This window comes from Zootoca vivipara, chromosome 14, assembly GCF_965207765.1.
Source record: "Zootoca vivipara chromosome 14, rZooViv2.hap1.1, whole genome shotgun sequence".
Taxonomy (NCBI): Eukaryota; Metazoa; Chordata; class Lepidosauria; order Squamata; family Lacertidae; genus Zootoca; species Zootoca vivipara.
This window is the reverse complement of record NC_142597.1, coordinates 38,458,221-38,482,245: the sequence shown is the minus strand read 5'-3', so window position 1 is coordinate 38,482,245 and position 24,025 is coordinate 38,458,221. Positions and strand designations below refer to the sequence as shown.

General features: G+C 46.9%; 1 protein-coding gene across 3 annotated transcripts in view; it reads right to left on the bottom strand.

The window, feature by feature from the left end:
* Window positions 1-24,025, bottom strand: part of AKAP1 (A-kinase anchoring protein 1) — a 40,525-nt gene that overhangs the window by 14,943 nt on the left and 1,557 nt on the right. For all 3 annotated transcript variants that reach the window (XM_035139254.3, XM_060268536.2, XM_035139257.3), the window contains one exon: window positions 218-1,883. In XM_035139254.3, the coding sequence (XP_034995145.1) occupies window positions 218-1,859 (1,642 nt within the window). In that variant the 5' untranslated portion in view covers window positions 1,860-1,883. The remainder of the gene's footprint in view (window positions 1-217; window positions 1,884-24,025) is intronic.

The following is a 24,025-nucleotide window of genomic DNA, read 5'->3' as shown; positions in this document are numbered from 1 at the left end:
TGTGCCCCAAATCTGCTGCCAATACATTTCTAGAGTGACCCCCAAAAGCACACCCTTACTTTTACCCCCAGAGCAGCCCAGTGTAAGATGCTCATAGCTCTCCAAGGAAGCAGGACTCAGAATCGTTTGATGGGCAGTTAACACAGTAAATAAATTTTTTTTGGGGGGGGGAACAAACAGGACACACGCAAGAAAACCGAGACGCAGGAATCCTTACCCCCTGAGTTGTCTGCATCCGTTTCTGCTGACCACGGCTGGCCGTGCCTCCGATGAGGGCAGTCTTCCTTCAGCACTCCATTGCTGTACGGCACTTTGTTCTCCGCTAGCGTAGGGGAGGAGGGAGGCTTTTTGCTGGACACCAGCTTGTGTTCCGAGTCTTTGAGTGCGGGCATGTTCAGCAAATCCAGTCGCTGCCCCAAAGCGGGAGAGGAGGTGCTTTTCAAGAGGTCCTCTGCACTCGCCCCGTCTTCCGAGGTGCAGGCGCTGCAGCCAGAATCTTCCGTCATCGTCTGAGCGTCTTCCAACTCGTCCTCGTGGTTTGCGGCTGGGTCGCTGGCAGGCTGCTCGGCGCTTCTGGAGTCCCTGGGGAGGCCATGGCTTGGGTTTCCCAAGAGGCCGTGCGTCAAGTGGCTCGAGTACATGGCGTGGCGGTTGACGTTCTCTTCCAGCAGGGGAGTCACCTCTACGGGCGCCACTTTCTCAGCGGCACAGCCATGGCCCTTGCTGCACTCTGCCTGGCCAGCAGCTGCCACGGAGATCTTCTCCACCCGGCTGGCCATCTGAGAGATCCTTTCCGACATGTCGTTGACCGACCCAGAAAGCACTTCCTCGGTGGCTGCCTGGATGACGTTGGAAATTATATGTATGGCAACCTGCTCAATCTTCTCAACTTCTTCTTTGTCTAAGCTGATGCCTCTCACCCTCGCTTTCTCCAAACTCCCCTTACAGCCAACATCTCCAAATCCATGGCGCTTCAAAATACTACCAGCGTTCGAACCGGACGTCTCTTCTTTCTGGGCCAATTCTGCACTAGCAGGTTCGACGCATTTAGCCTCCGCTTCCATCTCTGTGGCCGCTGCACCAGCGCAGACGCCACTGATCTCTTCCTTTCCAGTGGCATCCACAGAGGGTTGAGAAACAGCATCATCTGCCACCTGGGAGCATGGGGCGGCCAAAGAGCCTGCATCTGAGGAGGCAGCTGCTACAGAACAGAGGCCTTCTTTCAAAGTCTTCTTTGGTGCATCATCTTGGACCACCTCCTCCAAACTGCTATCCCCAAACTTCTCCAAACTAGAAGACTCCTCTAGCAGAGCTGCTGCCGTCGAGACTGGCAATGGCACCCGGTCTGCCACTCGAGTGGCTTCCAATGGCCTCTCGATAGAAGCTTCACCAGCACAGGTATCGTCGGCTATCTGAGCGCCCGGAAGGGAAGGCTCCTGTGCGGCGGATCTAGGTACACCTCGGCACCCCGCCACTTCCAGTTTTTCACTGTCGTCCTGAACCTTGTCAGATTCAATGGTTGCTTTTGCCGTGACAGGCTGGTCTCTTGGGGGATCCCAGTGCCAAGTGCCGCTTTCCAAAGGGGCCTGCAGGCTTGCTGAAGACTCGACGGTAAAGGCTGGTTCAGCAGGCCGCTTGGCTTCTGGGGGCAGGGGCGGCTGGCTGTTCAACGGCACCCCTTCTCTAGCGGAAGGCTCTTTCTTGGGGGAGCCTATCCTGTGTTCTTCTACGCTGGCCAAGTCTCGCCTGTCGTGATTGCTCACACGCTCCTTTTTGCGTGAAGAAAACCACCACCACCCAATGAGCGCCAGCACTCCAGGGATGGCAAAGGGCAGCAAGGTGCGGAAGCGGAGCGCCATTTTGCAGATCCTCAGCAATTACACCTAGAGACAAAAAGAAACAAAAACACAGAGCGTCACGTTAAAAGCTTCAGTTTTCCTCGCACTGTTCTGAGAACATCTAAGCCCTCCAGCATTCCTTGACCGCCATTGCTATTGGCCACTCCGGCTGGAGATGATGGGAAGGACGACATCCAGGGAGTGCCAAGTTGGCAAAGGATTAGCTTTGGCAACATTAACAACTGAGCGGCTGAGCTTGCCCAGCATTCACCAAAACGCCACCAAAACCTTGTGGCCTTGCTGTTATGAGAGGCTGCGTAGCCAGGATCACACCAACCGTGCTCAGAAACACTCAAGACTGGCCTGCAATCAGGCATCCAAGCTGCAGAGGCTCAGAAGTCTAGTTTCTCCATCTTGAATAGCTCAAGATTTTTTAAAAAATAAAAGTTTCTAGTCCTCAAAGGCTGTGAAAACACCCTTGGAAAAAGGGGATGGTGCCTGCTTACATTTCAGAGGTAACTCTGGGGTTGCAAAGCAGGTTTTTTAGGAATCGGGAAGGGAGCGTGTTTTGGTTTAAAACTATGTAGGACTTTCCATGAAGACTTGGCTGTGAATATTCAAAGCATTTAAGATTCTTCCCTAGAAGAGTTCAAAGGCAGCTCCTCACATACAAAGTAAGCCACATGATCAATACCTGTGTTTTTTAAAAAATAAAATCCTAACAAGTAGTGAACAACATGATAATGTACCGTGTTTCTCATATTATAAGACACGTCTTATATTTATTTTTTCCTCAAAAAAACACACTATGCTTATTTTCAAGGGATGTCTTATTTTTTTCCTCCTCCTCCTGCCGCGGCCGGCATTGCTGCTGCTCCTATCACTATGTCTTATTTTCGGGGTATGGCTTATATTCCTTGAATGCTTAAAAATCCTGCTATGGCTTATTTTATGGGGATGCCTTAAAATATGAGAAACAGGGTAAAGGTAAAGGGACCCCTGACCATTAGGTCCAGTCGTGACCGACTCTGGGGTTGCGGCGCTCATCTCACTCTATGGGCCAAGGGAGCCGGTGTATAGCTTCCAGGTCATGTGGCCAGCATGACAAAGCTGCTTCTGGCGAACCAGAGCAGCACACGGAAACGCCGTTTACCTTCCCGCTGTAGCGGTACCTATTTATCTACTTGCACTTTGACATGCTTTCAAACTGCTAGGTTGGCAGGAGCTGGGACCGAGCAACGGGAGCTCACCCCGTCGCGGGGATTCGAACCACAGACCTTCTGATCGGCACGCTCTGTGGTTTAACCCACAGCGCCACCTGGGTCCCTATAAGCAACATGATGATAGAGGCCTACAAATTAACAATGGAAATAAAAATGAGTTGCAGTGGGTCAGAGTGGCCCAGTCGGTTTAGCTGCTATGCTTTGAAGGATCTAGGAGGTGTGTTTTGCCTAAAAGTGGGTATTAAAGCAGAAATAGTCAACATACTGGCCTACGTAATTCAGGAAGAGTCTGCTGGGTTACGCCACAGTGTCACAGTGGCCAAGCAGATGCCCCAAGGGGGAGCCCGCAAGCAGAAACCCAAGTGCAAAAGCCCTCTCCCCACCTGCGATTCCGAGCAACCAACATTATCCAGAAGAACACTGCCTCCAACCATGGATGTGAATGGACTACAACTCCCATCAGCCCCAGCTAGCGTGGCCAAAGGCCAGAGATGTTGGGAGTTGTAGTCCAATGGCTTCTGGAGGGCACCACTGTATTAAGGAACCCCCTGTCTCCCCGCATAACTGAGCCCCACTGAATGCTTAGACTCCTTCTTTTGAATCACAGACAACATGCATCCACACCTTTAACCATGAAATATGCACCGTCAACATAAGCAAGCAGAGGAAATCACCCGCCGGAAGAAAATCTGCGCTGCAAACACCTGGTTCGATATACCATGCTGGTCACCTTTCTATGATCTTCCTTCTCAAATGCACCCCATGCTCTGCCCAGTAACCCCTGATCTTCATTTTGACCTCAAGGTCATAAAGATCACATGGCGATTATTCTCTTTTGGTTTACAGGAGCAAAAATGTTTATAGTTGCAGATAAGGATCTCAAATACAGCAACATACTGTACATCCGAGATGTTCGTCATAGATCCACAATAGAACAGAACAACAACAACACACACACACACAAGTGCTCTTTGTTGCACTGAATGTTGCACAACAAACTGTATGGCACAAGGCAGGCTGAACAACAGGGGAACGCAGTCTACCTGTTGTGCATCAGCTGCCATCTAAAATAAATTTGGAAATCCCTGCCTTCATGAGAATCAGGGCCAAGTCCTACTCAGAGAAGACCCAATGGAATTAATGGACCCAATTTACTCATGCCCATTAATTTCAGCGGGTCTAGCCCAATAGGAATATTCCAGCGTCAAGATGACAAAAATTGAGGTTCACATTGTATTCTACCCAACCTGTTACTTGAGCAAGAGCTCCCCTCGAGTTATAAAAAGACAAGGCTGGCATTCCTTACCTTAACAGAGGAGAATCTGCAGGCCTTGTGGCTGGAATGTCAGGGGTAAACAGCTGCCCATTCAGAGAGCTGCTTGCTGCAGAACACTCTCAGAGTTTACATTGGCAGCCAGCAGAGTGTGGGTGTCTCCAAGGGCACGGACTTGTCCTCCCAAGGTTGGAAGTGTATAACCAAGAATATCAGCTCCGAGGTCTAGTTCTCAGAGAAGTGGGGGCAAGCCTGTGTCCCGGCTGTACCCCTCAGACTTTGAGCGGGGAGGCTTACGTGTCAGAACGATCTTCCATACACTCCCCGCATGCAAAAAGCCTGCATGTGGGGAAAGAGCCTGACCCGCTCTTTTTCTGCATGCAGGGGAAGAGGTCTTTGTTGCCCTCCCCAACCCACAAGTCTGGAGGGGTACAGCACAGACACAGGTTTGCCCCACTTCACTGGGAACTAGGCTATGATGACAATGTGCTTACAGAGTTTTCCAAAAAGATTCACTCTCTCACGCAGAGGAAAATCTGCAGGGATTTCTTCTACTGCCATTTAACGATGATGGCATCTTGAGGTCTCTCCAAGGGGAACCCAGGACACTTTCCAGAAGTAAGAAAGCAGAAGGTAAGCTGAGTGCGAGGCACCCGAAGCATGCGAGGAGGGCGAGGGAAGGCGGCTGCATTGAGACAAAGCAGGTGCAATGCCCTGGTCTTAGCTGCTGGAGGAACAATCTCGGCTTTTATTATTATTACCGGTATTATTATTTTAAAAAAGAATTGCTTGCAACATTCCAGTTTATTATTTTTATTTTTATCATTGAGCCATGAGGACTGGTGATTCCCAAGACACAAGAGCCTCCCAGTTGTAAATCACCCATCAAAGTTGGGCTTTTTTCAGCAATTTTGTCAGGACTCAGGTTCTCAGAAGCCAAAGCCAGGCTCTCCCCTTATGTGTGATGAAGCATTCGAGAGCAAAGCAACCCACTTACCCATCCCCCTTTGGAGATGCTGGGAATAAAACTGAGCAACCAAAAGAAGAAGAGCTAAAGCAGCTTTAAGTTTATAAACCATCTGCAGCTGAAGGCTTGGGAGTACATCACAGCGCATGAACTTGAAAGGAGCCCAGCAGGATCAGGCAGGCATCCTTCTAGTTCATCATCAGTTCTCTCTCACTGGTCTGCCAGATATAACAGAATCATAGCATTGTTGGGATGGAAGGGACCACGAGGGTCATCTAGTCCAACCCCCTGCAGCGCAGGAATGTTTTGCCGTAAGTGGGGGTTGAACCCACGACCCTGAGATTAAGAGAGCCTCGTGCTCTACCAACTGAGCTATCTCATACCTCCAGGAAACACACAACAAGCGGAGAAGACAGACAACAGCCCTCTCCCATTGCTGCCCCCCCCACACACACACACCTTCTGAGTTTCGGATATATTCTCCCACTGAACATGGAGGTTCCATTAATCACGATGGTCAGCAGCATGAAACAGATCTCTAATAATAAAAAGATTGGACACTAATAACAGTCGGTTCTGCAAAGCGCAGATTTGCATTCAGGACTGCAAGAGGACACAAGAGGCAGCAGGTGTTCAAAAACAAGAGAGTGCCAAGACTTTTAGGGCAAAGGTGGGGAACCACTTGCTCTCCAGGTGCTGCCAGAACTACAACTCCCATGCTGGCCTGGGGCTGACGGAGGGCCACAGATCTGGAGGGCCACAGATTCATCAACCCTGCTCTGATGAAAACTTACACTGCATATGCTCTGTTTCTAATTAAGGGAGGTGGGCAAGGAACAGAGACACTCACGATACCTCCCCAGTTCACTATTCAGCCAACTTTCTGGAAACTTCACTAGAAATCACCCACAAAAGGACTAGAAACTTGGGGCGGGGCAGGGGTGGGATTCTATATGCATGCAAAAGGTGCTGCAATTCCCCAAGAAGTAGCTGTGTTGCCCTGTGCCAGCCTCTGCTCTTCCCCTATGGTGCTGCTTTTCTCCCTGCCTTCCAAACACCCTTCCTTACAAGGGAATTTAAAATTCCAAGTGCCGGGTATAATTCACATGCAATGATACTCAAGAGTGCATTAACAGCATCCTGCATTGCAGAGGGTTGGAATAGATGACCCTCGGGATCCCTTCCAACTCCACAATTTAGGATTCTACCTGTGGGTCTTCGATGTGGTTGGACTACAGTTCCCATCATCCCTATCACCGAACTTAGTGGCTGGGGCTGATGGGAGCTGAAGTACAACAACAGGTTCCCATCCGCCCAGGTGAGTAAACTAATTACAGCACCGGGAGAAGGAAAACCTGTGTCCAAGTTTAAATCACAGTGGTCAAGGAGTGTGTAGGAATACTCCTCTCTAAGGCAACAAATATATATATATATATATCCCTGCATGTAGAAAGCAAGGGTGAAAGTGCTTCTCCTAGATACAGATTTACCACCTCAATGAGAACTTGGAAAGTCCCCTGCTCCCTCCTCCAGTAGGCAATTCCCTTAGGTCTGGTGTTGGGAACTCGTGGCTCTCCAGATGTTGCTGAACTACAACTCCCATCAGTGTCAGAGAGCATGGCTAGGGATAATGGGAGTTGTAGTTCAGCAACATCTGGAAGGCCACTTGTTCCCCATGCCCACCTGAGGCAATGAGCTGAAATTCCACACTGGGTCAGATTCAGACACACCCTTCTGGCAATATACTCTTCCTGTGATGCCTGCAGCTTTTGCCTGGAAAAAAAAATGTGTCCGCTAGACATTGAACACGTGGCTCACATCTACTAAATCGCAGACTGTCTCGCCAGAGTGGTGCATGCTCTGGTTATCTCCCGCTTGGACTACTGCAATGCGCTCTACGTGGGGCTACCTTTGAAGGTGACCAGGAAACTACAACTAATCCAGAATGCGGCAGCTAGACTAGTGACTGGGAGAGGCTGCTGAGACCACATAACACCGGTCTTGAAAGATCTACATTGGCTCCCAGTACGTTTCCGAGCACAGTTCAAAGTGTTGGTGCTGACCTTTAAAGCCCTAAATGGCCTCGGTCCAGTATACCTGAAGGAGCGTCTCCACCCCCATTGTTCTGCCCGGACACTGAGGTCCAGCGCCGAGGGCCTTCTGGCGGTTCCCTCGTTGCGAGAAGCCAAGTTGCAGGGAACCAGGCAGAGGGCCTTCTCGGTGGTGGCGCCCGCCCTGTGGAACGCCCTCATCAGATGTCAAAGAGAAAAACAGCTACCAGATTTTTAGAATACCTCTGAAGGCAGCCCTGTTTGGAGAGGCTTTTAATGTTTAATAGATTATTTTATTTCATTTTTCTGTTGGAAGCCGCCCAGAGTGGCTGGGGAAACCCAGCCAGATGGGCGGGGTATAAATAAGAAATTTATTATTATTATTATTATTATTATTATTATTATTATTATTATTATTATTATTGGGTTTGGTGGGCACAATAGCACCAGCTCTCTTAGGAAGTTGGTTTTTTCTCCCCCAAATTCCTCCTTTACGTGCTGCAGAATCAATAAGCACAGCTCCCCTCCAGAACGGACAAACCCTGCAGTAAAGCGGATCCATATAAGGGCCGAAACAAACTAGCGGCACAGGGTTTTTAAGGGGCGGACAGAGCAGCTCTGCCTAAGATCTGAGAAGGGAAGAAGTTGGCTGATGTTCACTTCAGCACACACATACATGGCAAGCTGCTGTGTTGCACATGCTGGCATGAATCCCAAGACTGGGATGGGATTCCAGTTTCATCAGTAGACTCGAGGATTCTGCACTTGGCAAATGCACAAACTCGTGGAACACCCATTTGCTGGTGCATTATCTCCTGGGGTGAAAGGGATGAAACCTTCCCTGGATTCAGGTCAGACCCATCAAAGTGCTTTTAAATTAAAACCCAAACACTAGGACAAGGAGGCACCAGCGCCACTTTCTGTAGACACAACAGTGTCCTCGAGGGCCCCAAAAGCTTCTGAGCTCCGCCTCCCCTCAAAACTCGCTGCTCCTTTGGTGGCGAGGGTGGTTACTTTTTTCTCCCATAAAAATTACACAAAAAGGGAGGAAGTTGGGAGAGCGATGCTCTTTCCCTCCTCCTCTTTCAGCTCTATAGGCTTATCAGGGCTCGGAAATTCTATTCATTCTGACTTTCACACAGAACGTGCAGAAATGCAAAATTCGTATGCCTGTGTGCAATCCTTCCCTCTTTCTGGGGGAAAGAACTGATCTGGGGGAAAGGTGAAAGACGTGACCAAAGGGAGCAAGCTCCAAACACTTGCTCCAAAACCCAAATTTGTCCATGAGCCTTTGGTGACCCCTGAACTAAGAAGATCAATATCATGAATTTTGCATACACTGTTTGGCTCTCATTCACAAAGTCCACAGACGAAAATGATTATCTACACCACCGTTAAGTTTTCGAGGAACTTTGGCAGGAGTTTGAGAGAAAGGGGCTTACGTATTTTCTGGAACTGAGAGGTGAAAATATCCAAGAAACTAGTCCCTGTTGAGCCCTGACAGCTCATGGGCTTTGGAATGGGAGAGGAGAGAAGGATGCCACAAGACTGCATTTGTACCACAAAAGTGCCAAGACAATAGTGCAATATTAACATGTTTGTATTCTTTCCCCTCCCTGGATTAAGGCTATTTGCACTCTGCATTTAACTGCATAAAACACCAAGTTTCTAGTCCTCAGTGATGAGATGGTAGGTCAAACCAAGAGAGCCAGAGGAGCAAAAAAGAAAAAGAAATTAAAACCCCAGAAGGAAGCAAGAGGTCAACATAGTGGGCATAGAGAAGATTCTCAATAGGAAGCACCTTTAAAATTTCACAGCCTTCTCCCCCTAATCGCATAACGATATAATTGTGTAATGCAGTGGAATTAGAAGGATGTGCGACACAGTGTCAGGGAATGCAGCCACCAGGGTGAAGAGGCATGCCGGATAGGACCCAGTTGCATTAAAAACTGAAGTCACAGGGGCCGGGAAATTTTTTCCACGCTAAAAATAGCCAAAGGGCATATGAGCTGCCTTATAAGCCCACACAGAAGCTGGAGATTCCAGAAGAGATAAAACTAACTTGATACACTAGTTTTTGTTATGTTTTTCGGGGGGAAGCGGACTTCCTATTTCTCGGGTGAATCCATATTTTGGAACAACTAGGCAGCTACAAATAACTTGCAAGGTCAGAGAACAAAGTCCGATCTTTCTCTAGGGTATCTAGTTGGGCAGCTGGAGAATCACCTGCATGCAATCGAACCAGCACAAAGCACTGCTAACTTCAGCCGCTTTGACAACATTAAGGGGAGAAGCAAAAGAGAGGCAGGGAGAAATTAGTTGGGCTCCACTTCTGAAGTGCGGATTGTGTTACAAATGGAGCCCTTGCCCAGAAAAGTTCAGAGGCAAAGATTTTACTTTTTACAGTATTTAAATCAGGCATCCCCAAACCGCAGCCCTCCAGATGTTTTGGCCTACAACTCCCATGATCCCTAACTAACGGGACCAGTGGTCGGGGAAGATGGGAATTGTAGTCCAAAACATCTGGAGGGCCGAAGTTTGGGGGTGCCTGATTTAAATGTTTACGAGCCACGTATTTTCATTAAAAAAACTATCACAAGGAGGCACATGAAACAGGAATTCGAATCCAGAATTCTAAGGCTAGCTCTGCCCTCGCAATTACAACCGCTTAGCAAAATGGCAATGAAAACAAAGTAACACCATTTGAGCTCCTCTCACATAAAATAGGTCTTAGCACATATTAGTAGATGGGTGGAGGGGGGGGGGGAGAGACAAGTTGTGGCAGAAAAACATGGTTCCCAGGTGGGAGAGACACTATTAAGGGTGAAGCAGGTGACAAGAAGAGTTTGGATTTGATATCCCGCTTTATCACTACCCGGAGGAGTCTCAAAGCGGCTAACAATCTCCTTTCCCTTCCTCCCCCACAACAAACATTCTGTGAGGTGAGTGGGGCTCAGAGACTTCAAAGAAGTGTGACTAGCCCAAGATCACTCAGCAGCTGCATGTGGAGGAGCGGGGAAGCGAACCCGGTTCCCCAGATTACGAGTCCACCGCTCTTAACCACTACACCACACTGGCTCTCTGAGAGAAAGGCTCAGCTGCTGCCCAGGACATCAGGATGCTACCACTGCACCCATGCCACGGGGTTGTAAAATGGAGGAAAGCTGGAGAATTATTTGGGTTTTTTAAATTAAAAAAGCCAGACTCTTGCCACTGAACTTGTACCCTGCTACTGACTGTGTGAGCCGCAGGCCGTGCCCAACAACAGCATTATTTGGGGACTAAACCGAGAATCAGGTGTACTTTGCCCTGAATTATACAAATAAAAGCACTCTGGCATTAAAGCAAACAAGGAGAAGCACCCAAGACAGCAATGGAGGACAGCAAACACGGCAGCCGAGGCTGCGGTAAACCCGTTTGCCTTTAAAAGGCTACCACAAGACTGTTGCATTTGCTGCAATTTAAACAGAAACCTCCATAGAAATTGGGCTGGTAGAAAAAAAAAGTTCAACATGTTCATCCTTCCACGCAGCAGCCTGAGCCCCGGCACTAAAAGTGATACAATAGGCCTACTGCTTTAATGGGGCTGCAGTCACACCTTGGAAAGTAAAGGGAAGGGTATCTCTATTGAAAACAAGGCTCCATCACCTCAAGGCTGACCACCTACTTCAGTCAGAAAACCACCATTAGATGCCCAAACATAGCGAGGAGGGGATAAGCGCAAATCACTTAAATCAGTCAGCAGATGATCTCAGTGTGTAGACAATTCTGGGCTAGATGGGACAATGGTATGACTTGGCAGAGCGCGGTGGAGAACCACTGATACATTTATTAGCCACAGCAGTGAGATAGAACTTCCATATTCACATCAAGGACATTTCTGATTGTCACCTGCTGGAAAGTAGTGTTGAGGAGAGGGCTGCCATATTCAAAGCCCTGCCTGCAGGCTTTCTAGAGACAAACTGGCTGGTCACTGTGGCAAGTCAACTGCTGGACTAGGTGGACCTGATCCAGCAGGGCTCTCATGTTGGTCACGCACTAAAATCATAGAACTGTCAGGTTGGAAGGGACACTGAAGGTCTTCCGACTCCAACCCTCTGCAATGCAGGAATCTCAACTATAGCATCCATGACATATGGTCATCCAACCTCTGCTTAAAAACTTCCAAGGAAGGAGAGTCTACAACCTCCGGAGGGAGACCGTTCCACTGCCCAACAGCCCTTACTGTCAGAAAGTTCTTCCCGATGATTAGTCTGAATCTCCTTTCCTGTAATTTGAAGCAATTGGTTCAAGTCCTACCCTCCAGAGCATGAGAAAACAAGCTTGTTCCCTCCTTCATGTGACAGCCCTTGAGATATTTGAAGATGGCTACCATATCTCCAATACTTTGGACCACCTCATAGCTCCAATACTTTGGCCACCTCATGAGAAGACTCCCTGGAAAAGACCCTGATGCTGGGAAAGATTGAGGGCACAAGGAGAAGGGGATGACAGAGGACAACATGGTTGGACAGTGTTCTCGGAGCTACGAACATGAGTTTGACCAAGCTGCGGGAGGCAGTGGAAGACAGGAGTGCCTGGCGTGCTCTGGTCCATGGGGTCACTAAGAGTCAGACACGACTAAACAGCAACAACCACCATATCTCCATCTTCAAATATTCCAAGAACCCAGAGTTTGGGAAAGATTGTTATATCAGTGGAAGACTTGCAGTGATTAGTGGAGGCAACCAGAACGAGGAAGTTTTGATTTTTTGGTGATCCTATCTGCACTCACAAGACTGTGAGAGGAGGCACACACAAAGCAAACAAATCAAGTGCCAAGTTTATTCCGGAAACAACAGAAGGCATTTCTGTTCCGACAAGCTTTCTCAGGTGGATAAAGGGGGCTTTGCCACAAGCATCTACTTGTTAGGGTTTCAGTCTTGCTTTAAATGTATCTGGTTTTGTAATTTTAACTAGTTCAATAATCTTAGGTGTAAATCACCTTGAGAAGGTTGCTTAGAAGGTAATTTAAAAAAAAGGATGATGATGACAATTTAACACTTTTATTTTCACTAGAGATGAAACCCAAAAGTGTTTCTGGCAAGGCACGAGCCTCTGTTATCTGGGACCAGCCATCTGAATACAGAACACAATGCAGGGTTCCCAGAGCTGTCGACAGCTTTGATGAAGTTGAAGTGAGTCAGAGCATTATTATTTTTTAAGGCAGCTTTCTTCACCAATCCAGAAGGACAAGCTCAAGACAAGCTTAAAGTCCTTAATGCATCTCGAGCAGCTAAATGGACCATGAAATCCCAATGCTCACAATTGGCTTCATTCATGTATTTAAAAGAAACTGGAGCTAGGAGATGGGTGGGAAAAATAGGAGACATTCATAATAGGGACCCAGCTGGCTCAGACCAAAGTTCCATCTGATAATGGAGAACTTGTGGCTGTGTTCAGATGCTGCTGGGCTAACAACTTCAATCATGAGCTGCAAAGTTGAGTAAGCTGTATCAAAAGAAGATGGAGCTTCAGAACCCAGCAACAGTCTACCGCACCTCCACCACAAGCTTCTCCAGCTGTGGCATAAAATCAGCGTAGATGTCTGGTTGACCTTTCCCCTCAGCCCTGCTTAGGAAGTCGTCACCAGTCACCATGCATCTAGTCTCAGTTGTTTTTTGGTGCACACTGCCAGATTTGTGTCAAAATACATCCCATGCTACACCAGAAATAGGCAAGGCTACAGCAACGGCCTCGGTCCTGTATACCTGAAGGAGCATCTCCACCCCCATCATTCAGCCCGGACACTGAGATCCAGCACCGAGGGCCTTCTGGCGGTTCCCTCATTGCGAGAAGTGAGATTACAGGGAACCAGACAGAGGGCCTTCTCGGTAGTGGCACCCACCCTGTGGAACGCCCTCCCACCAGATGTCAAGGCAATAAGCAACTATTTTAGAAGGCAACTGAAGGCGGCCCTGTTTAGGGAAGTTTTTAATGTTTGATGCTGTACTGTTTTTAATATTCGGTTGGAAGCCGCCCAGAGTGGCTGGGGAAACCCAGCCAGATGGGCAGGGTATAAATAATAAATTATTATTATATTATTATTACTACTACCAAACCAAGCCCTTGCCTTGACTTAGAAGCATCCTTCCCACAATGCGAGCACGCCGAATAGGAGAGTAAGGAGAATAAGAAAACTCCACCAGGCAACCAAGCAAAGCTGTCTAAAGACAGAAGGAACAGATTCTTAATACTGCTTTCGCATGAAACTGGGTCCCGACAAATCTTACAGCGAGACAAACATGGAAACAAGGATTATTTTTAAAAAAAAACCTACTGAAAATAGGTCTTGGGTTCAATCACAGGCATCTTCAGTTAGGGCTGGGCCATGTGGCACCCGACAAGAAAAAAATGGCAATTTGCAAAAATTCTAGAAATATTTGCGAGTCTAGGCACAGTCAATGATTTACATGCCCATCCCGTGCATTGGGGGGGGGAGGAGCCAAGCAGAGGATCGTGTTTTCACTTGTCCAGAAGGAAGTCTCCCTCCAAGAAATGGGATAAGATGATTCCAGATGGGTATCAGCCGTATTCAGTCTCTTTTTCGGCAAAGCATTGCAACAACGAGTGGGGGGAACCTTGTGGCCTTCTAGATGTTGCTGAACTCCCATCGGCCCCTGTCAACATGGCCAACAGTCAAGGCTGGGGCAAGATGGAAGTCCTGCAACAGGTCCCTCATTTCAATAAAAACATATCAAGAGCCCTGCTGGATCAGAGATCCATCTAATCCACTCTTCTCAAAGTGGCCCAACCACATGCCCCAAAGGGAAGCCCACAACAAGGACCCAAGTGCAACAGCACACACCCCACTCATGACTGTGAGCAACTAGTACCCAGAGGATTGCGCCAGTGTGCTATGTTCTGCCTCCAACACTGGAGGCAGCACACAGCGAGTGCATCAACGCAATCCTCCACACATTTGCCTAATCCCCCTTTGAAGTCATCCAAGTTGGTCTCCATCACTACATCCCATGGGAGCAAATTCTGAAACTTCCAGTGTTAGAAACTCAGATATACAAGCTGAGGGTCAAATTGCTCCTTAAACCAAGGTAGCAGTCACCCTAAAAGGACCGTCTAGTCACCATTTTGGGGCAAGATGGCTCTAAAGTCTTATTTTTCAAAGGATGGACTGACTGCGATAGATTTTCGGCTAAACATCTGGCTAGTTCAATATGACAACCTTGAGCTGTGTTAAGAACGTTGAGAAGTTAAAGAAGAAAAGTCACTTTATCCAGGGACAGTCTGCATGTGTATTTTTTCGTATATGATTTTTCTTAATAGTGACACAGACCACTCATAATGTAAGAATATTCTTCACAACTGTGAGGTGGGGGCAAGTGAAGACAAGTGACAACAATGAAGTAGACGGATAACATTGTTTGCTGCTCCTGATCAGGCTGCACAAAGAAAGCATTTTGGTTCCTGAAATTCATTCTGATTGTGCAGATAAAATAGAAATTCTACAGGAGATGGTATGGTGTGTGAAAAACAGTCGGGATCCAGAGGTGGAGGCGTCAGGCATCTTCACCTGGTTGCAAATGGCTAAGAGCCAAGTTCAAAATGTGCCTAGCTAATTTTGAACACCATCAACCACATACTGTGCTAAGCAGTACTTCCCTTTACCTGTCCTGAATATCCCAATAGGTGGGACATACTTTGTGGCAAAGTTCTTCACAGCGGTCATGCCATCTTCCCTTTTACATCCTAGGATTCAGACCATCATGGATAACAGGAACACCACTGTGCTGGGACCCACAAACCCCACATAAGTTAGCACTTGTACACAGTTGACATAAAAGAGATGCTGCTTAAGGCATTTGCTGCATTTGGGGAACGGACTACCCCCAGGGATGTGGACTTACCAGGAAATTTAGAACTGGGAAGTTTTTGCCGACTCTTAAGAATGAACCGAGATCCAACTTATATTTCGTAAGCAAAACTAACAGCAGACTTACGGCATTTCACACTTGGTGCTATCTGAATCGCAAAATGTTTTGCCAATTAGCCAGAGGTAGATGAATCAACAGATTCTATTAGGAAGCCTTCCATGCAGAGTGCACTTAAACCTCAGTCCTACACACGCTTATCTGGGAATAATTGGCATATAAATAAGCCACAGTGCCTTCAAAATAAACAGCCGCAGGATTGCGCTGTCAGTGAGATCTAAATGTTATATTCCGATTCAAGGCTCGGAAGTTCCTTTTATTGGAAGACTTTGAATATTTTAAGACATGGCAACTCAATGCTACCCACTTGTCTTAATATAGAGCGTAAGGGGGGGGGAATGGAAAGCAACGTAGACCATTTTGGCAGGCCTAATTTTAGCAAGCTTGAGGCACTGGAGAAGCGGGTTCTTCCTAGAGGGGAAAAAAAGGTAAAAACACTTTCCTGTCAAGTTTGGCTATGGCTATTTTCCATTCTAGTTGCCCTGTTTTATTAGTATTGCACTTGTTTTGTTTTGCCACTAATTTTCTAAAAGCCTGCATTTCGAAAATTAGAGAATAGAAGAATCAGAAGTATCGCAACAGGGGAAACGAATTTGGATCATTTGTTAAGAAAACGTGTTCCACCACACATCACAGACTGTCTCGTACCCAAGGACTCCTGTTTAGCTTTAAGGCAGCCAACAAAAGATCACCTCTACCACTACCCTCTGTTTGCTTGTGCTGATAAGTATGCAAGCTTGTGAGCAGCACAGAACACCGGCCAAGACACTTCCTTCACTAACGCAAAGTTAATAAATAACTATTTATTCAGTAGTTCCAGGTAGATAACCCTTTGATCAACCTGTTTAGAAATTAAAATGCAGGAAAGGTATACACCCAGCAGGCTGAAAAGTGTTGAAATATGTTTAATTCCCCTCCCGCCAACACCAGCATCACTTCATACCAAATGCATTCTCCAAGAGTGGATGGTTCTAAAGGTGTGAAGCTTGGTGGGGAAGGAGATGGGGAAATTGGGAGGGGGGAAACCAACTTGCCCCCTATATTTTTTGGAAACAAGAAAGCAAAGAAACAAAACAAAAAAACTGGGAAGATTGAACATATTGGAATAGCACCTGGCTGCATACACAAGATCCCGGGTTCAACCCGCTTCGCTCTCCAATTAAAAAGATCAGCTACCCAAGACGTTCAATCAAGAGTGGCAGACAATCAGAGGGGACAACCCTGGTCTACATAATACAGTTTTTGCAGCCGGGGGGGGGGGAGTGGGGCGATAAATATAAATTTTAATTTATGCTCTCGTTTCGTATGCCACTTCCCCCACATCAGTGTTTCCAATGTGGCTCATTTTGGAAACTGGTTTGTCTTTCTGTTTTCTATAGGCTGCCTCTCAAGATGTATTCACCAAACCTGGCACAAGGGTTCCTGAACCAGGAGCAGCAGTTGTTGTCTATGTTGGGACACCAGCTGCCAATTTGAATCCAGATGGCAAACCCAATTGTGACTTTGGTGTGACTTCACCTAATTTTTGGAATGGCAGGTCCAAACTCACTAATTGCACTATCCCTTTTAAAATCTGTTGTTGTTGTTTCTACAAATTACTGGGCAGCGATAGGGATTCCCCAATAGTAAACACTTGAACTACATTTGGAGCACATGACTTCTCCCATAGCATCCTGGGAACTGCAAAAAAAATTTCAGGGCTGCTGGAAATTGTACCCTGTGAGAAGGAAATTAAAGGAAATCGCGATTGCTTCTTTGTGGGAGATAATATGATTCGAATGCGCTTTAAAATTTTATTGCACATGCAGCCAAAATGCTGATTCATGTCAAAACAGAACGGGTTTTACTCTAGAGTAGAACCACTGAAAATTATGAACATGTTAGGCCTATTAATTTCAATGGCTCTACTCCAAGTAAAACTTAACTGAATACTGCCGTAACAATCCAAATAAATAATTCATTTTGATAACCTAGAGCATGCCCCAGTGAGAAAATGAAACAATTTCACTGGAGTGCAGAGAGAAAGGAAGAGAAAAATTATATAAAGATGCCACAAAAAGTAAATTTTACTAAATCTCCCTTTGAGCAAGCTTCTAGGCCTTTAAAAAATAATAATAATAACCATTTACAAGCCTGAGGTTGTCCTGGGGAAAACCTCAGGTGGCACAGATAAGACCCCAGCAAGTCAGGTAGGGTAGATATGTTGTTATGGCACCCAGGGCCTTTTGTGTCTCACCCTCAAACTTCTTGCAAACACACCCTTGAGTCAAAGACTGGGGTTCCGCACCCTACAAAAGCTCCTTGTTATCAACCAACAGAAGGCGTCAAGTGAGAGATTCATGAGAAGTCTGCCCATTTACCATAGCTGCCAAGTTATCCCTTTTTTTAAGGGAAATTCCCTTATGCTGAATAGGCTTCCTCGTGAGAAAAGGGAAAACTTGGCAGCTATGCCCATTTACTGCACTGCAAAGAATCCAGATTCGCTGCTCACAGGATTAACTTACTTCCAGCAGCACCTTAAAGACCAACTAAGTTTTTATTTTGGTATGAGCTTTGGTGTGCATGCACACTTCTTCAGATACACACGAAAGCTCATACCAAAATAAAAACTTAGTTGGTCTTTAAGGTGCTGCTGGAAGGAATTTTTGTATTTTGTTTCGACTACGTCAAACCAACACGGCTACCTACCTGTAACTAGGATTAACTTAGTACAGCATTTATCTTCCAAAAACAAAACAAAAATTTAAATGCAACATTATACACGTAACAACTCAGCCAAGGACTTAGTTCAAACACAGGCAGCAAAGTAAAAACTTTCCCCTCTTCCTACGGAGAGCAAGCACATCATTAAAGCAATTCCAGACCGGGCAGAGCTGCTCTATCAGGCACACCCCTCTCAGCTTTGAAGTTATTTCACTCGCTTTTTTTTTACGTTTATGAGGAGGGAGGGGCATGCTTCCCCTTTGCTACCAGTAGTCACGTTGCTGGTTTGCAAGGGGGGAGGGGGGAAGAGAGTGTCAAGGCAACAAAAATCACCTAAAGGGGGACGTTAAGGGATCAATTTATTTTGGATGCAAGACTCTACAGGCTTCTGAGCTACACAGAACCTATCCCTGGGGCAGTTAGAAGTCTAGGCTTCTGGGTGAACCAAGGTCACTGAATGCAAAGTGTTGAGAGAGAGAGATATGATCGCGAACTAATCAAGTGTGATGGGCCACAGGTGCAATTACAGGTCCCTCTGAGCCAATAGAAGGCCTAAACTTCACAGCTTTGATTAGTCTGGCTGCTCTGACATCACATAGGGCTCTTGCAAGACTTGAGCCACAGCCAGCTGCTTTGGGGCAACAGGGATTCTGACTTCAGAGGCTCAGGAACAATTGCAGGCTTCAGAGGATGGTTTAACAATCAATGCCTCCTTCCAGGGAACTCTGGAAATTGTAGCTCTGTGAAGGGAACAGGGCTCTCCCTAGAAACCATCAGCACCCTTCACAAACTACAGTTCCCAGATTCACAAAGGGAAGCCATGGACGCAGCCCAATACAGTGGTGCCTCGCTAGACAAATTTAATTCGTTCCACGTGTAAATTCGTGTAACGAAAAATTCGTCTAGCGAATCCCATAGGAATGCACTGGGAAAAAAATTTGCCCATAGGAACGCATTAATTGAATTTCAATGCATTCCTATGGGAAACCACGATTTGCTAGACGAATTTTTCGTAAAACTAATTCGTCTAGCGAGGCAACCTCCGCTTGAAAAATCTTTTCTTTAAGCGAAAAATTCGTCTTACAGGACATTCGTCTAGCAAGGCACCACTGTACTGCTTTAAGGGAACACTGCAGGTTGGGCCCCCGAGCAGTTACGTTGCCTGCCCTGCAACCAACTGGCTATATATTTTGTCCTCAGTGCCTTTAATTTGGCCAATTACCATTCTCTGATCTTTTAAATGTGTCTGTGGGAAGGCTGTTATTCTTTTGTTTTATTATGTATTTTACATCTTCATTTTGTACTTTTATGTTGCAATCTTCAGGTGAAGGGTGGTATAACAATTTAATAAAGAACAACAATAAGCATTAAAGGCAGAGAGGGATGCACACATTAAAAGCAACAATATAGCTCAGTCAGTAGAGCAAACTACTCTTGATCTCAGGGTGACTCGCCTCCTCAAAGAAGCTGGGAACTGTAGTATCACCTCTCACGAAGCTACAGTTCCCAGCACCCTTAAACTACGGCTCCCAGAACCATTTGATGCTAGGGTAAGTCGCGGGCTGGAAAAAGAGGCACACAGCCTCTTTCTCAGTTTATTGGAAAGACAAATGGGAAGGGAGGGAGCCATGGGCCCCATTTCAAGTGTCAAGGAGAAAGGGCAGGACAAAAGTATTTTAAAAAAATGTAATTTCTGTGTGCCAGTTATGACCTCTCAGGTGAGGGGGGGGGAAGAGACCTGCTTCCCTCCAATTGTTGATGGACTGCAGCTTCCATCAGCCCCAGCCAGCAAGGTATGATGGGAGTTGGAGTCTAGTATAGTTTTCCTACCCCTGGTCTACGAACTGCAGTATTTTATTTTTACATTTAGCTTTCTTTCGGTAGGGTTTCCAATTTCACCAGCTGGATTTAAAAACAAAAACCCATGCTTTGTTTTTTTAAAAAATGACTTCTTCCTAGCAAGTATTGAGGGGCAGCATGAGAACAGGCCTTTTCAGTGGTGGCTCCCCACTTGCGAGATGCTGTCTTAGGTGAGGCACCCCCGGTGCCATCATTACCTATGTTTTAGGTTTAGGCACCAGGCAAAAGCATTTTTCACCCAGGTTTCTGGCCCTTAACTCGAGACGATTTTTAGCTATCTGTGGCCTCTGGAGTGGGGTGTGTTACGACTTGCCTTTTTCTAGGTGTATGGATGTGTTTTTAGGTTTGTTCTGGGGTTTTTTTATACACGGTTTTAATATTTGCATCACTTTTAAGTCGCTTTGGGTAATGAATAAACAGCAAAGGAAGCCAAAGACAACACAGCCTGTTAAGACACCACTGCCTCAGGGAATGGTATCTGAGCAGCATTTAAGGCTGCAACATTTAAGACAGCATTGGGCAACTTTTAAGACAGCCTGGGAATCTGCTAAAGGACAAATCCCTAAAACCTGCCGAAATGCATTCATATTTCATTACCCAGAACACTCAGCATGTGCTACAGCACTAATGTAGCCCCCCATAATAGGGCTGAAAGTTATTCCTCCCTGTCTCCTAATACTAGAACCCTCTAGGTGCCACCCAGTAAGAGATTTGGGATGGACAATGAGGAAGCACTTTTTCACAGCAGAGGGAAACTGTGGAACCCCTTCCCACAAGATGCAGGCGCAGCCACCGACTCAGGTGGCACCAAATGGGGCTTAAAGGTATTCGCAGAGGGTAACACTCTTGGGGGCTAGCAGGATGGCTATTGATTTATACAGCAGGTGTGGGGAGCCTGTGGCCCTCCAGATTTTGCTGAAGTACGACTCCCACCAACCCTGGCCACTGGCCATGCTTGCTGGGGAGGCTGACAGGAGTTGCAGTTCAGCAACAACCAAGAGGGGGGAAATTTCCCCAACAACTCCTATTGAGCCTACCTCTGAATGCCAGGTGATGGGACCAATACTGAAAGACCTCTGCCCAACACCTGGGCGCGGCATTACTCAGCAGCATTTCGTCACGCAACACACAAGTAGCCTACGGAACTCACTGCCACATGAGTCCGCAATGCCTAGTTGCTTTACAAAGGATGGCTAGGCCATTTTGGGGGGAGGCAAAAGAGATCTGCCCATGGCTATACCTGTGCTCCTGTTCAAAGGGGACTGTTCCTACCCCTCCAAAGATCATCTACCACCAACTACCCAATAGGGACAGATACTGATTAATTGCGATATTTCAACGTGGTTTTCATGTAGCATTATGCGAATTATGAGTGACCTTAGGAGAATTTGTATCCTGAAATGAGAGATATAAATGACATCTTTTATTTTGCTACAAACAAAAAATACAGTGGATACCTCTGGTTACGAACTTAATTCATTCCGGAGGTCCGTTCTTAACCTGAGGTACCACTTTAGCTAATGGGGCCTCCCGCTGCCGCCATCACGCGATTTCTGTTCTCATTCTGAGGTAGTTCTTAACCCGAGGTACTACTTCCAGGTGAGCGGAGTCTGTAACCCTAAGTGTTTGTAACCTGAGGTGTTTGTAACCCGAGGTACCACTGTACCAGACAATGTGCCCCCGCAGCAACAATATGATGGGGAGCAACCACAGTAAAAGCAGCAGCTCAGCATCAGGGATAACATTATTATTACATTTATATCCTACCTTTTCTCCTATGAACTCAAAAGTGGTGCCAACCCTTCTCCCTCTTTCCGTTTTTTATCCTCACAACAACCCTGTGAGGTAGGTTAGGCCGAGGAAGAGAGAGCGAGAGCAACTGTCCCCAGACTACCCACTGAGCTTCATGACAGAAATTGAACCCTCGTCTCCCAGGTCCAAGTCCAGCACTCTAACCACTACACCACACTGCCTCTTGGGAGCTGCCGTCCCAGGTCACACAATATTCCAGAATGACACCCTCTGCCTCCATCCAAACAGCCCCAGGATGCTTGCTTTCACTGTGACCACATGGCTAACTCTACCACATATCAATGGCAGCCACTCGAAAACGATTTTTTGTTTTGTTTTAAGGCTTCCATTTAAAACAGCTGTTCCTTCAGGAATCCGCCTAAGCGTTGGGGGAATGAGGTCTCTGCTTCAGCAGAAAAAACGAGGCTCTTGGGCTCCTTCCATTCCCTCCCCAAAAAACCCTCCAAGTTTGCTTAATCATTCCCCTGCTTGCAAGAGGAAGGCATCACCAGCAGCCAATGGGAGAAGACGGGAGTCCAGCAGAGGAGGGACTGGAGGAGGAAAGAGTGAGTGACATTTCTCAAGTTACCATTCAACACTAGCCCCCCTCCAGGGAGGGAGGGAGGAAGAGAGCAGTGCAGGGAGGGTGACCTCCAGCAGCCACTTATGCCTGGAAAGCTCCAGTAGGGCAATTCCTCTTAGAAGGCAAGCGAGCTCACTAGGCTGCTATATAGGCCTTGCTTGAGGATCCGGGCACCAGGAACTTGCTCACCTAGGACAGGACGAAAGCAAACAAGGAAAGCTGGAGACCACGTCCCATTGAAACTTCTTTTCCTCCTCCCTCCTCATCTGCCACACTCAGGAAGGTTGATAGAGGGCACAGCCAAAGGGCGAAGGCCAGGGTCACCACGACAGAGAGATCAACAGATCCTAAAAGGTGCCCTTGGGCACAAGGCACCCTCTTCTCAAATCTGCCGGCGTCATATTTGTGGATCACAATGCAAATCAAACCAAGGCGGTGAGCCGCTGCAGTCTAGTGGTTAGAGCAGTGTTTCCCAAACAGCTGTTTTTGGACTACAACTCCCATTGTCCTTAACTAGCAGGACCAGTGTTCAGAGATGATGGGAATTGTAGTTCAAAAACAGCTAGAGACCCCAAGTTCGGGAAGCATTGACTTAATGTCAGAGCAGAACCTGGGGGATCTGGGTTCAAATCTCCGTTAAGCTCACTGGGTGATCCTGGAGGACAGTCACCTCTCAGCCTAACCTGCCTCACAGGGTTGTGTGGGGATTAAATGAGATGGGGGGAAACCATGTAGGCCACGTTGAGCTCCTTGAGGAAAAAGGCGGGATGTGAATGCAATAAATTAAAAAGTACCAAAAAAGCACATCGGTCCAATTGGTGATTCACCTGCTTAGGAAAAAAGGAAAGCGGCCTTCTCCTGAGTCAGACCATTGGGCCCATGTAGCTCAGTATAGTGTACACTGACTGGCAGCAGCACTCCAGGGATTCAGGAAGGGAGTTTTCTCATGCCTGTAGCTAGAGATGCCTCAGGGGTCTAAGCCAGAGACCTTCTGCACACAAAGCAGATGCTCTACCGACTGAGCCAGAGCCCCATCTCCCATTGGAATAACGTCAGGGCCAAGAGCATGTAGTTGTGTTACACCAGAGATTTTTCGCACACAAAAAACGTGTTTACAATCAAATTCATTCCCAACAATTGTCAAAGTGTTTGCCTGTGTATGTGTGTAAAAGCAAAGGCACATGAAGTAATTGAAAAGGCAGACACAAGGTGTGGCAATTACTCTAGAGGAATTATCACAGTCCATGTAGCTGAAACAAATGCCAAACACTCACAGAACACACCCAAGCCAGCTCTGTGTTTTGTACTTTATTTGGGGTGGAGGGGTTATGGTCAGAGAGGACCTCACTATTTCAGTAAGACACTAGTTTTTTCTCAAGTTTTACTCCTTGCAGCATAAGATGGTTTGGTTGTTCTTTGGCAGGGGGGTGCTAATGAGTTTCAGACCTGAACAAGTATCTTAACCTAACTCAAAGCCATCCAAACTCTCACCCATTGTGTGAAAGTCCTAGAATGCTCTTGTTAACAGCCAACAGCAGCCTCTTGCTTCAGCAAACACCACCTGCCACTCAATAATGCTAGGTTTAACACAACATTTCCCTTACACAGAGCAACTCAACAACCCTGTGAGTTAGGCCTCGGCTACAGATACAGAGGAGAAAAAAGCAACTTGACCAAAGCTACCCAGAAAAGTAGATTTTGTTCAGCATGCTGTTGTACCAGAACTTATCACCAGGGAAATATCCACA